The 14,943-nt window shown below is 37.0% G+C and overlaps 1 protein-coding gene across 5 annotated transcripts in view; it reads left to right on the plus strand.

The window, feature by feature from the left end:
- PTPN4 (protein tyrosine phosphatase non-receptor type 4) overlaps positions 1-14,943 on the plus strand; it is a 143,406-nt gene that overhangs the window by 62,256 nt on the left and 66,207 nt on the right. For all 5 annotated transcript variants that reach the window (XM_084774681.1, XM_084774677.1, XM_084774679.1 and 2 more), the window contains 5 exons: positions 1,822-1,866; positions 2,261-2,313; positions 2,796-2,916; positions 8,100-8,187; positions 11,626-11,714. In XM_084774681.1, the coding sequence (XP_084630807.1) occupies positions 1,822-1,866; positions 2,261-2,313; positions 2,796-2,916; positions 8,100-8,187; positions 11,626-11,714 (396 nt within the window). The remainder of the gene's footprint in view (positions 1-1,821; positions 1,867-2,260; positions 2,314-2,795; positions 2,917-8,099; positions 8,188-11,625; positions 11,715-14,943) is intronic.

A 14,943-nucleotide genomic window follows, 5' to 3' on the forward strand; every position in this document is an offset into this window, starting at 1 on the left:
TTTTATGGGTTTTCTGTATTTGAATGTGTTTGTCTCTAACTCTGTATGTGTTTTTTTGTGCATTTTCTTTGGATTTTTTCCCATTTGTATGTTGTGTCCTATTCTGATTTGTGTCTCTGATTTTATATTATATTATTTATTTATTTGCCTCCTTTCTAATGAGAGAGAGAAAAAAAAGGGTATGTAGTTGGGTTGGTGGGAAAGTGGAGAAGATCTGGGAGGAGTTGGGAGGAGAAATATATTATATGAAAAAGATCTATTTTCAAACAAAAGAAGAAGAAGAAGAAGAAGAAGAAGAAGAAGAAGAAGAAGAAGAAGAAGAAGAAGAAGAAGAAGAAAAAGAAGAAATACTTTAGTGTGACGATCCTGATTAGTATCAAGTACCCCCTTGGCCACAGCTATACTTTAGTATTGGCAATTACCAGCATCATTAGAATTGAATTTTTTTTAAACTCTTAAAACATTTACACTAGGCAAGTGATCTTATTTCCCTTTTACAAATGTAGAAACTAAGGCTCACCCAAACTTAGTATTTTGCCCCATATTAGAGGCTACTTTACACTTTGAATTCTGGTTTTTACTCTAATTCTCTTTTTTGGCTAAATGAATATATAAATGATCTTTAGTAAGTATAAGTAGTATTTGTGTAGGATTTACAATTATACCAAGGACATATATTATCTTTAAATCACAACTATGAAAGTAGTTTTGTACCAAGGAACTTTTAGATTTTTTTCTTCTTTTTAGGGTGTTAGGCCTTGTGTATGCTAAGCACATGCTCTGTTAGTGACTTATGCCACTAGCCCAATGTTTAACTTTTGATTATGAGATCAAGTAAATCTGATAGAATTGTACTGTTTTGAATTAAGTAAATAATATTTATGTTTTGAGTTTTGACTTTTAAATATTGAGTGAGGTCCTTAAATTCCTGGGTCAATGTTTAACATCATGGCATTTGTTTTATTCCAATGATATTCAGCACAGTTAACTTTGCCCAGGTATTTACTAGCTTACCCACTATCAGGGACAGAAGGATGGTGCCATCTTGTAAGCAACCTCAGCAGCATGTCACAGTATACTGTTGTTCAAGTTCAAAGAGGATGATCTTTTAACAAGTTAATACTAGAGCTATAGTAGAAGGGATTCCATTAGTTTTCTAATGAAAGAGCTTTATTTTTTCTTTTCTCTTTTTAAATAATTATTTTTATTTTATGTGTATTGGTGGTTTGACTGCATGTGTGAGGGTGTTAAATCCCCTGGAACAGGAATTACAGACAGTTGTGAGCTACCATGTGGGTGGTGGGAATTGAACCAGGGTCCTCTGGAGGAGCAGTCAGTGCTGTTAACCGCTGAGCCATCTCTCCAGCCCCCAAAAGAGCTTTCTTAACTCCAGTGGAAGTAGATAGTTGCTTTTCCACATGAAGCTTAAAAACAAAATTATCTACACATAGGCTTTCTTTCATTGGTTTCTAGTGTGCTCTTTTCTCCTAAATCACTGATACTTAAGTTGTCTCTGCTTCCAGTTCTTACATGGAACAACCCTAGAGTGTTATTCCCAAGTTTTCTCACCAGCAGCCAAGATCTTAGAAGTCTTGGGAAGTTTTATAATAGAAACAAGATATTCAAAATTCCATAAAGTCTTATAATCAATTCACAAAATCCTGTTTCTGGCATTTTGCTAATGTATACATATGTTGACTTTATATATGTGAATGTGAAGATAACAAAGGGAAATATTTAAATATTTAATTTTGTTAATGTGAGTGTAGAGTATGCAAGAACTGAAATCTGATTCTAGTAAATATCTTTTGTTTTTTTAAGGTATCAGTATTTTTTGCAAATTAAGCAAGACATTCTTACTGGAAGGTGAGCTCATTTTAAGAGTTTTCTTAAAGTATAGCTTTAAAATATTTTAAATTCTATATTAAATAACTCATGGTTGATTGCTATAAATAAATTTTTAAAATGGTTATATGTAATAATTAGTTCCTTTTGTCAGAAGGTTTTTTGGGTTTCTTTGCTTGTTTTTGAGACATTGTCTTATGTAGCCTAGATTGGTCTCAAAATGGCAGTCATCTCAACTTTATGAGTGGTGGGATCATACGGGTGTGTGTGTGCCACAAATCCCAGCTTACTTAATTTAATTGTGGTCAAAATGAATGCAGATAGAAACTTTCAGTGTCAGTAGTATAACATAAACTATAGCATATGTGAAATTTTATTTATCCTTGGCTATTTATTTTCTCTTTTGTCTTATTAGATTATCCTGTCCTTATAACACTGCTGCCCTTTTAGCTTCATTTGCTGTTCAGTGTAAGTATCAGCCTACTTTTTTTTTTTAATTTTATTTTTATTTTATTTTATTTTAATTTATGTGTGTTGGTGTGAGGGTGTCAGAATCTTGGAGTTACAGACAGTTGTGAGCTGCCATGTGGGTGCTGAGAATTGAACCCGGGTCCTTTGGAAGAGCAGGCAGTGCTCTTAGCCACTGAGCCATCTCTCCAGCCCCGTATCAGCCTACTTTTAAGTCAAGGGCCTATCTTTTTGTAGTCTGTATTGATAATACATTGCCTTTAATGCAGGAATTCCTTAGATGTGTAGAAAGTAGAAACTATTAAGGAAATGCAATGTCCAGTTAGTTAGCCATTACTTTTATGTGAATTGTTGTAGCTTGTTTAATATGGTTACATTAGAAACACATATTCCTTCCATATATATATATATATGAATTAATGACGTTGTTGATTTTAGTCTAATTAAAATACTAAAATGTGATATTTTCTTTTTCTTAATAGCTGAACTTGGAGACTACAGTCAGTCAGAAAACTTGCCAGGCTACCTCTCAGATTATTCTTTCATTCCTAATCAACCTCAAGATTTTGAAAAAGAAATTGCAAAGTTTCATCAGCAGCACGTGTAAGCATTTATTTAATTTTCTGTTTATTTGGTAAGCTTAGTTGGCAACTGTGGTGGTTTGAATAGGTATGGCCCCTATACACTCATGTATTTGAATGCTTGGCCCATAAGTAGTGGCACTATTATTAGGAGGTGTGGCCTTGTTGGAGGAAGTGTCTTGCTGTGGGGGTGGACTTCGAGGTCTACTACTCAAGTTATGCCAGGTGTCATACACAGACTTCTGCTGTTGCCTATGGATCCAGATGTAGAACTCTTGGCTCCTCCAACACCATGTCTGCCTGAATGCTGCCATGCTTCCCACATTGTTTTTAAAAGGAAAAAACCCAATCCTTTGATTTTTTACCAGTAAAGGCTCAGGAGCCAGATATTGGAGTGAAAGCCTACTAGGTCAAAGAGGCAGAGAAAGTACCCAGTTAACCTTCCTACTCAGCAGACATTCCAGAAGGAAAAAGCCAAACCCCAAAGCTAAAAGCCTCTTCTCCATGCTGTCTTACACACCCTTCAACTCAAAGTCACTCCTTTTTGTTTAATTCCTGTCTGCTGGTTTCTTGTTCTGCCCCTTGATATATGATTGATTTTATTTAATCCTGTGTACAGAAAGCTCTTGGATTAAAGGTATGTGCAAGGATGAGCCACACCATAGCCACCTATTTGCAGTAAACAGGAAGTTCTTGGGTTAAATGTGTGTTAGAGCTGAGCCACACCAAACAAGAAACAGGAGTTTTACAGTTCACAATCTCGGGGTTTACAATGGATCAAATATCCTGTGATACTACATGACTAAACTCCCGAAATTGAAAGCCAGCCCCAATGAAATGTTTTCTTAATAAGAGTTGCTGTGGTCATGGTGTCTCTTCACAGCAGTGAAACCCTAAGGCAGAAACTAGAAAGAGAAATGTTTCATATCATTCTTAGTTGTTGTTGTATTTAATATAGAAATTTCATTTCTTTATAATAATACATATAAATAAAAATCTTTATAATATTAGTATAAAGACTATGTAGATAATTTATATTAAAAGCATTTCATTGCTTATTTTACAACATGTATGAGCTTTGTTTTAATTTCTGAAACAACCATAAATAATATGTAAACAGTTTATTTGCTTTTATGTAACATTGTCATTCTTTAATAAAGAATTTTAGGAGTCTGGAGAGATAGCTCAGTGGTTAAGAGTGCTTGCTGTTCTTAGAGAGGACCCAAGTTTAGTTCCCAGTACCCAAATTAGGTGACTTACAATTGTGTGTGACTCTAGCTTCAAGGGATCTTGATGCCCTCTTCTGTCCTCCATGGGCACTCACACACACATGCCCACACATACACACATACACATGTAATTAAAAATAAAATAAATTTTTAAGAAGGACAATTTTAGAGTAATTATTTATAATATGCAAAGCAATTGTCTTGGTAATTTTCACATTTTTGAAAGATGTTAAATCTGTTTAGTAGTTAATGAGGAGGAGGAGAAAAGTAACAATCTAATGCAATTCTTTTAATGTTCTTTTAAAGGCAGAACTTGTTTTACTCACAGTAATATTCAGATTTGAGGGCTTTTTAGTCTCATCTTTTGTGAAAATTTTTTCAGATTTATTTATTACTTCGTATGTACAAGTGTTCTGCCTTCTGTATGCCTATAGATCACATACATACCGGCTTAGTACCCACAGAGGTCAGAAGAGAGTGTGAGAACCCTTGGGAGTAGAATTCCAGACAGTTGTGAACTACCATGTAGGGCATTGAGTCTGGATCATCTTCAAGAGCAACCAGTGCTCTTTAAGTGCTGAGCTGCCTCTCCAGCTCCTTGTAATGTTGTTTTCAAGAAGAGAAATGTTTTGTTTTCTGTTTTGAGACAAGAACTGTAGAACCCCTGTCCTGGAATTCATCATGTAGTCCAAGCTGGCCTCAAACTCACAGAGATATGCCTGCCTCTGCCTCCCAAGGGCTTGGATTAAAGGATTAAACATGCCCTGTTTTAGTTCTTTGTTGGCTCAGAATTCAGCTTTGCTTTAACCTATGATTCAGAATAGTAACAGAACAGATAGTGTAGCATATTGATGAAAAGTCTGAACTGACTAGAGTTAGACTTCCTGGCTTGAGCTTCTGGTCAGATTACTTACTATGTTGTTACCTTGGCCACAGTCCTCTGTTTCTGTTGCTCTATTTCCTTATGTAGAAATATAATTGGGATAATTAAAGTATCTTGAATTAGAAAGTGTTTCCTTCCTTCCTTCCTTTCTTCCTTCTTCCTCCCTTTCTTTTTTGTTTCTTGAGTTTTGTTTTGTTTTGTTTTGTTTTTTCAAGACAGAGGTTCTTTGTGTAGCCTTGGCTGTTTATTCTAGCACTTGCTCTGTAAATCAGCCTGGCTTCAGACTCATAGATCTGCCTGGCTTTGCCTCTCACGTGCTGGGATTAAAGGTGTGTGCTACCAGTACTGGACAGAAATTGTAGGTCATAAGATTATACATAAAAGTTTTAAAGCTGGTACCTAATATATGTTAGGTACTAAGGAAATATCAGTTCTTACTGCCAATTTGACAATAATCCAAGTGTCTCAAACACGCTAGAAAACAACAGCTCAGTACATAATTTTGAATTTTGAAGAGCCAAGCTCTTCATGGCTAAGCATAGTAAATACATGTTTTTATATATAATACTGTATATTTGTTTATATTATAATCTAACATATCTAAATATGTCACCAAATATTATGATCAAACCTGGACATTGCTCATGTTAGGAAAGTGCTCTACCATTGAACTAATTGCCCAGTCTGTTTATATTTTAAATGCCTGGGGGAAATAATATTGTATTGGATGTGAAATTTTCTGAAATCCATTGTCCACAAATGGACACTCATGTGAACAGGTATTCTCATTTATTTCTATTTTCATGTGGCTTGGTTTTGCATGATAAAATTGTTGCTACAAAGATAACTTACCCAGAAGTCCTAAAAATATTCTTTATTCCTTTTTGGTAAAAGATTTTTTGACCTTGGATCTGCTATAGACTATAATGATTTGAAAATTTAAACTGAGAGGTCTATTGTGATGAGGATGCTGTTTTCCTCTAAAAGCCATCTTTTTATAGTAAAACCTGGTTTGAAAATAAGTTAGAGTTTCAAAATTAATCTGACAAAAGTCCCTGAAATAAGGAAAGAGCCTATATTTCTAGAAACTAGTTCTCTTTGAAAAGCTAATTCATGAGACTTATAAACAAAAATTCAATTACCTAGTTTAATTGGGAGAATTTAATTAATTCTTTTGTTGTTTTTGAGGGGTCACATTGATTTTGATTTTGTGTTGGCATATAGTTAGCTCCTTTCCAGTATCTGTAAGGAAAAGGTTGATAACTTTTATAATTCGCTGCTATCTAGCTTGCTAGCACCATTTAACTAAGATTATTAGAACTATATTTGAAATATATTTGAAATAGGGTTGACCTTTTTAAAAGACTATTTTAGAGTAGTTCTGAAATTTTTGTTTTAAGAATCACTATTATTATTTTTTGCTTGTTTGTTTTTGTTTTGTTTTGTTTTTTCAAGATTCTCTGTGTAGCCTTGGCTGTCCTGGACTCACTTTGTAGACCAGACAGGCCTCGAACTCACAGCAATCCGCCTGCCTGTGCTGGGATTACAGGTGTGCGCCACTGTGCCCGGTTTGAATCACTATTATTATTATATTATTAAATATAAAGCTTAGACCCATGTGACATTACTATACTGTGTATGATGTACTTTGAAATATATAGTTAAAATGAATTGCTGAACAGTTAAAACAGATAAACATATTTAATGAATACAAAGATGCTCTAAAAAGCCCTTGATGCTCATGCTTGTGTGTGTTTTTGACAGTGTTATATGCTTAAGTTTTCTGTAGGTTTTCCATGTAGTTATAGTGTATAAAGTGTATTCTAAAAATGATTTAAAGTTATATCCGGAAGTAAGTGGCTTTGTTAATAGCTGTAAGCTTAGAGGTTTCAAAATGTGCTGTATTCCTTATCTTTTTAATCTTCTGGTCTGTATTACTCCTCAGTAGTTTGTTTCTAATTGCCACTGTCTTTGTTTGTTTGTTTGTTTGTTTTAGTTTTTTGAGACAAGGCTTCTCTGTGTAGCCTTGGCTGTCCTGGTCTGGGTTTGTAGCCGAGGCTGGCCTCAAACTCACAGTAGTCTGCCTGCCTCTGCTTCCCTGAGTTTTAAATATATTTTATTAAGATATTTCATCACTCTCCTCCTTCCCTTTCTCTAATCCCTCTAGTGTGCTCCCTGACTCCCTTTCAAATTGATGCCCCTTTCCTTTACTATAGTTACATATATAACATATAAATGTGTATGTATATGATTATATGTGCATACATACATGAATACAGTTTTCTGCGTCCATTTAGCTTATGTGTATATGATTTCAGGGCTGACCACCTGGTATTGGATAACCATTTAGAGGGTTCATCCCTGGAAAATACTGATTTTTTTTCCTCTCTCAGCAGGCATAAATTGTTTTTTAGTGGTGGGACCCTTTGAGATTTCCCTTTTCCCAGTTAGCATGCCTATTGAAATCACTATTGTTTAAGCAGTTATATTGTTTAGGTTATCATGGCCGAAGCTTCTTTATCAATTCTAGGAGACAATCTCATAGCAAACTTCCTGGTTTGCTGTCTTATGCAGTCTTTCCCGCCTCTTCTTCAAGATTCTCTGAGCCTCAGGTTCAAGAGTTGTGTTGTATCCAATTGTATCCAGTGGGGCTAGGCTCCACACGGTCCATTGTTTTTCTGCATTATGACCTGTTACGGTCTTCTGTGATTGTCTCTTATTTTCTATAAATAGGAGCTTCTTTGATGAAATGGGGTAAAAGCTACACTTAACTGTGAGTATAAGGAAAAGTTTTAGGATCTAATGAGGAATTATACTGGTCTAGTAAAAGGATGGAAGTAGGTTCTCTATAAGGTCTATGACCTCACTAGTCCTAGGACTCAGTGTATTCTTATGTTCCTGGAAATAAAATAATCTGGAAAAAGTATCAATTACTGTAAGTATGTCCTTAACATAAGTCAGATGTTACTACATAAAACCAAAAGAGGTATTTGTCTTGGTGATTAATTAGACTCTCCATTTCTCCACATAATCTTTTTGTAATTTGTAATTTTCGTTATGTATCTTGTTTTTGACCTGATGTTTTCTTTACAGTGGCTTATCTCCTGCAGAAGCAGAATTTAATTACCTAAACACAGCACGAACCTTAGAACTCTATGGAGTTGAGTTCCACTATGCAAGGGTAAGTAAAGAAAAAGTAGATGCTGGGTTAGACTTCTTTCAGGCTTCTTTCCTTAGTATCAAAGATTTTTAAATCTTTCTGTGTGTGTACAGTGCTGGGGTGATTGAACCAGGGCCTTATGTTTGGTGAGCAACTCCTTAAAATGTTAATTCTGAGAGAACTAGGTAACAGTATAATTTCTGTTTGCTGCTGAGAAAAATTTACTCTCAATATAAATATTTTGTTTCTAACACTGAGCTATCTCATAGTCAGTTTTTATTTGTGAAGCCCGTGTCTGGTTTGTATTTGCCTGAAATCTCTTTAAATTTACAATCACTGGCTTTTCACTACGTGTTTTCCTGTGTGAAACATTTTTGCCTTTCTGAGATTGTTATCCTTCCTCTTAATTATATTTGTGAGTGGCTGTCCATTATATGTAGCTATATTCCTTTTTGTGTGATTTATCAGGATTTTATATTCCTTTGAAGTACTTAAAGCACAGCTATTTTCAGTAAAATTATAATCATCAAGTCAGCAATGGAGTTTTTGTTCCTTTAGATACATTCTTGGGTCTAATTTGGCTAGTATTAGGCAGAAAGAGGAGGAAGAGCCACAATTTTCCTTAGGTAAATTATTTTGAGCTTGTCCCAGTACACAGACACGTGCAGGTACTAGTCCACTGGGGAAGTTCTCAAAGTTATATCCTCTAGTGCTTTTGTCCATCGGGGGGGTCTCACCTGATCAGGTTCCGGGCATTGAGCTCTGCTTTGTATGCTTCACAAAGCATGTGTCCTTTTCTCCTTGTTGGTTTGGTTTGGTTTTCCTTCGAGACAGGGTTTCTTTGTGTAGCCCTGGCAGTCCTGGAAATCAAATTTGTAGACCAGGCTGACCTCAAACTCACAGAGATCCACCTGCCTCTGCTTCCCAAGCGCAGCGATTAAAGGTGTGTGCAACCATGCCCAGGCTTTTAAAAGACTTGATGGCCTGGTTTCCTCAAGTGATTGATATCTTGTAATTCTTAAAGTGTCTCTTGAACTTTTTGCCTTTTTTTTTTTTAATGGCCCTTCACTCCTCTTCTTTATTTGGGGCTTATTATTTTTAAACCTTGGTTCGTTACCTACTGTCTTTGGTTTTGGGCAGCTAGGCTTTGTTTTTTATTACAGGAAAGTTTACAACTGATAGAAATACATTTTTAAATTAGGTTATGCTTTTAAAAAGGAGTTTTATTTTTCTTTGCAGTTTTCTAAATGATTTTTATATCTGCAGTGATTGTTGGCAATTAAATGCAAAGAAAAACTTTTAAAACTTAAATATAAGGTTACATAAGTCACACAAAACTAACCATATTGTTATTTACTGATTTAAATAAAGTAGGTTTCATTTGTTTAAACTGTTAGATTATAAAAAAGTTCCTGAGACAGTACTAAATGTCGAATATCAAGTTAAAGGGATTTAATTTTTAAATGGTCACTTAGTTAAGAACATGTTTTGTACAAAAAAAAAAAATACCCCTCAAGGTGGCACATACTTATCTGAACCCTTAGAATTTGAGGCAAGATCAATCACCTCAGGTCAGCCTAACTATATAGTGATATGCTGTCTCCGAAAACTACATACTATTTTAAAAGGCTAAGAAAGGCATTACTTCTTGTTTGTGCATATTGAGACTTCAAAGATTGTTCAGTAAATATAAAGGGAATTTTCTAAAAAGAGGAGTACATAAAGAAAAGTTAGATTTTATTTAGATATCATAAGTAAAACTGTATTTGAAATAACAAGCAAGGGGAATGTTTGCTTTCTGTTTTCAAATGGATCAAAGTTATTTATCTCAAGTTCCAACATTCATATGTGTTTTAAGCCATCGTTGTGGTTGGGGGTATTCTGTGCTTTTCACAGCATTAGCTCCAAACATTATTTAGTGAACAAAATATCAAATTATACCAGGCTGCGGTGGCACACATCTTTAATCCCAGCTCTCAGGAGTCAGAGGTAGGTAAATCTATATGAGTTCTGCTCTAGTCTACAGAGAGGTTCTCAGGACAGCCAAGGCTATACAGAGAAACCTTGTCTCAAAAACAAGCAAACAAATAAAAAATCAAATTATTCCTGCCCTCATGAAAGTCACAGGTCATTGCACCTTTGAAAAAAATACAAACTAGTACTATTACTGAAGGTTATTGAATGATAGGATACGGAACTGTAGAAAAGTGAAGGTCAATGCTAACTTTTGTTGTTGTTTTCTTTCCCTGAGACATGGTTTCTCTGTGTAGTGCTAGCTGTCCTGGAACTCACTCTATATACCAAGCTGGTCTCAAATTCAGAGATATGCCTGCCTTTGTTACCCAAGTGCTGGTATTAAAGGTGTGTGATACCACATCTAGGAGTCAATAACAATTTCATGTTAAAAAGAAACAGAGTATTTGTGGGGAACCACAAAGGGCTGTTACTTTTAAGATAACATGTTGTGTAGTGGGTGATTTTTGTGTAAGCACTGCTATAATTGCAATATGGAACAGATTTGCCACCTCAGAAAATCCTATGCCTCTATTGTGTAGTTAACTTTCCACTTATCCTTATCCCATGTTTTGCTGTACTTTTATCTTTTTATTTAAATGAGTTTGCCATTATCATATATTCACAGTAATTAGCTATTTCAGATAAGTGGTTAAAGAGAGGTAAATATGGGAAATGTGTGGATGGGAATTAATGAAGGTTTCATAGAGAAGTTTATGATCTAGACTTTAGTTTGGGTTGTTTCGGTTAGACAGAAACACATAAAGAAGACATGAAAGTAGCATTAATAAAACATGAAATTATGGAAGCACAAAACACATTGTCAAACTGACTGCCTAACTAGAATAAGTTTTTACTAGTTAAGAGGAAGATAAAATGGGGTGTTACAGTTGTTTAAGTGACTTCCATGCCAAGATAAACAGCTAAGGCATTTTTGTACAGATTTGGGAGAACTATTCATTCCCTACTTGCTGTGTGTGGTATGCATGTTCCTACAAATGTGTGGGTGCACCTGAACATGTGTACGTGAGCATATAGAGGCTCAAGGTTGATGTCAAGAATCATCCTTGGTTTCTTTTATACCTTATTCATTAAGACAGGATAAAACCCACAGCTTGCTGATAAGTCTAGCCTGTAGACTGCTTGCTGACAGATCACCTTTCTCTTCCTTCCAAGGCTGGAAGCACAGGTGGGCTGCCGAGGCCCCCTGCGTTTCCGAGGATCTGAACTGTGGTCCTCATGCCTGTGCAGCAGGTGCTGACCTGCTGAGACATCTCTCCCATTTCAGCTTGTTTTGAAATTTGCATTTTATGAGGCAACAACAAACTACTTTGGTTTGTAATTATGTACAATTCAGTTTTGTGTTATATTGGAAATGTTGTGTTTTAAAAATATATTTAAATATGTTTAATTATTTTAGAGTGTTTTATATTTATTATTTTGAAGGATCAAAGTAACAATGAAATCATGATTGGAGTGATGTCAGGAGGAATTCTGATTTACAAGAACAGGGTACGGATGAATACTTTTCTGTGGTAAGAATTTCTACCAGTATTTTTGCTTTTATTATAATGTTCCCAAATATAATAATTTATATTTAAATATTCTTTAAACTGTTCTAATTTTGTCAGTTTATTTATGTGGTACAATTAGTATTTTATTTTGCTTATTAGGAACCTATCAAAAGGCATCAAGATAACCTATTTTGGCTTTTAAAAAATGTTATTTTTATTTTATGTACGTTAGTGTTTGCTTGCATGTATGTCTGTATGAGAGTGGAAGCTCCCCTGGAACTGGAGTTGCAGACAGATGTGATCTGCCATGTGGGTGCCAGGAATTGAATCCAGGTCTTCTGGAAGAACAGTTAGTGCTCTTAAATGCTGAGCCATCTCTCTAGCCCTCAGTATGGCTCCTTAAAAGTATTAATTTTCTTCTTAAAGTCTATACAAATATTATGTTAAGAATACTCAGTTTGGGGCTGCTATTGTTAAGAGCTCAATATACTGTTTTATTAAATGCAGCCATTAAAATGTCATTTATTAGCTAAAGAGAGGCATAGCTACTGAACCAACAATCCAGTGCTATGGTAGTTTAGTTGGTTCCACAAAGGTTTCACACTTGTGCTTTCTTTTTGTCTTATCTGTCTGTCATCTTTGTTGTCCTTGCTTTCATTATCCAAGATGGGTCATCACAATGGCTGATAATTTCTGTATCTCAAAACAATGAATGGTTCTTCTTTGTTGTTGTTTTTGTTTTGTTCTGTTTTTGTTTTTTGTTTTTCAAGACAGGCTTTCTCTGTGTAGCCTTGGCTGTCCCAGACTCACTTTGTAGACCAGGCTGGCCTGGAACTCACAGCGATCCACCTCCCCAGTGCTGGGATTAGAGGCGTGCGCCACCACACCCGGCTGAATGGTTCTTCTTAAGGGGATAAATTAAAAATTATAAAAATAACTTTGAGCATATTACTGAGCTTAATGTATTCAAGATTATTTAAAGGTTTTAGTTTTTTAAATACAGTGACTTTTAGGGGAAGAAACAAAATCAAAACCAAAAAATTGTATCAGTGTTTCTTTTATATATCTCCTAAAAGATTTGATTTTTTTTTTTAGTGTCATTTAAATAGGCTTCCATAATTAGTTACTTTAATGATACACTGATTAAATAAAAATAAAAATAAATAGAAATAATTATCCTAGGAAGCTAGCATAACTTTGTTTTTTAAAAAAAGCTGGAGCTAGACACAGTGGTACACGCCTTTAATCCCAGTACTCAAGGAGGCAGAGGCAGGCAGATCTCTGTGAGTTCAAGGCCTGTTGAGTCTTTGAACAAAACAAAACCCAAACAAAAAGTTTTTTTTTTAAAAAAGCTGGGTATGGTAATACATACCTGTAGTCCCAGGAATTTTGTAATGCAACACCTTTGAAATATTTTCTCACTGATGGACATGCTAACTTTGGAAACTAGCAGTTTCTTTTTTCTTTTTTGTTTTCTTGTTTTGGTTTCTCGAGACAGGCTTTCTCTGTATAATAGCCCTGTCTCTCTTGGACTCCTTTGCAGACCAGGCTAGCCTCGAACTCACAGAGCTCCTTCTGCCTCTGCCTCCCTGAGTGCTGGGATTGAAGGTGAGTGCCACTGCAACCAATTTAGTGGTTTCTTTAAAATTGAAAGGAAATATATGAGGCAGAGTTTTACAGATGAACAAAAAGGAGGGAAAGAGGAAGAAAGAAATAGGATTTATTAGGTTATCTTGCATGATAGTCCCAACAGTGGCTGTTGTTGCTGTGTGTGTTGTGAGCATTGTGTGGTGCAGCCTGCCTTCTGGTACTCATGTGGAAGGGTCTCCACAGCTCCGAGGACTGGGAACGTATTGAGGTAGGACAGTGTCCAAGGGCATCATGAAGCACAGGAGCCCAGGAACCTCACAGCTCTGAGAGGAGGCCTCCTCAACAGAGATGATGCAGCTCCCAGGGGAAGGCTGTCTCAGGGTTTACCCTGAGGAACTGAAGATCTTTGGAGCCTGGGCCCCACTCTCTCTCCAGCCTGTGCAGCTCCCAGAGAAGGGCTGCCCCAAACCCTGAGGAACTGAGGAGCCTTGAAGCCTGAGCCCTCTTCCTTCTTTGTTCCTCCTCCTCCTCTTCTTCTGATGATAGTCACAGCCAATGAGAGGAGGGATGAATCCAGGAGTGGCTTCCTCTGCTCCTGGGAGAAGACAGCAGAGAACTGGACAGGCACAGCCTCTTAGAGAGGGTTTCTCAGGGGCAGAGATTTCCAGAGTGTGAATTGATGGGATTTCATGCTTGAGCTGGGGGATGCTTAGGGATTGGTGGGTTCTTGTCCAGACTTCTCATCCCAAATTAGCATAATCTGGGATGCGTCCTACTGAGGGGCTGGAGATGGCAGTTACAGAGGGGGGTGTGTGTGTGTGTGTGTGTGTGTGTGTGTGTGTGTCTGTCTGTCTGTCTGTCTGTCTGTCTGTCTGTCTGGGCTGCTGGAGCTTTCTTAGGTGGGGCCAATTTTCTGCCTTGAGGGGTAATGAAGTTTACAATGTGTCCAAAATTTACAAAGAGTCCATTGTGAAGGCAATAGGTTGAAGCACAAAAGATTGTCATCTTGGACAGCTCCCCTGGGAGGTAGCAGGCTTTCTGAGGCAGAACTGCTGTCCAGTTTTCATTGAGCTGTCAGCTGAGGCAGGAATAGTCATCCTGGACAGCTCCTGCTGTGCTGACAGGAGCTGCTGCCATTTTCTCTCAGTGTCTCCACAGCCCCAGGGTGGGAAGGAGGGCTGGCAGCAAGCCACTTTAAATTTCTGTAGCTGGCTGCTCAAGGATGACATAGCTCTTTGGGAGTGGTGACAGTGTTAGGCACTCTGGGCAGAAGGACTGAGGGGTGGGGTGGGGGGCAGTAGGTTCCCTGAGGCTTGGGGAAGGTGTTCTGTCACAGGTTTGAGGGTGGTGGTTGGTGGTGTTAGGCACAGAGAAACCCCCAAAGTGTGTGTGTGTGTGCGTGCGCGTGCGCGTGCTTGCACATCTGCAGTAGCCACCATCATGGCCCAGGCAGCAGTGGCAGCATTGATCTCAACGCCACTACGGCAGCAGTATCCGTACAGTGGCTGTCTGCTTGTTGGAGTGATGGAGAAGACTTAGGGTTTAGTCTAAGAACCTCAGCTGTCTCAGTCCAGTGCTGAGAGCCTGGAAGTTCCCTGAATAGTTGTTGAATCTACGTTAGAAGATTGAAGATCTAGAGTGTAATGTCAACAGAGTAACA

Source organism: Acomys minous (genome assembly GCF_964271855.1).
Source record: "Acomys minous genome assembly, chromosome: 1".
NCBI lineage: Eukaryota > Metazoa > Chordata > Mammalia > Rodentia > Muridae > Acomys > Acomys minous.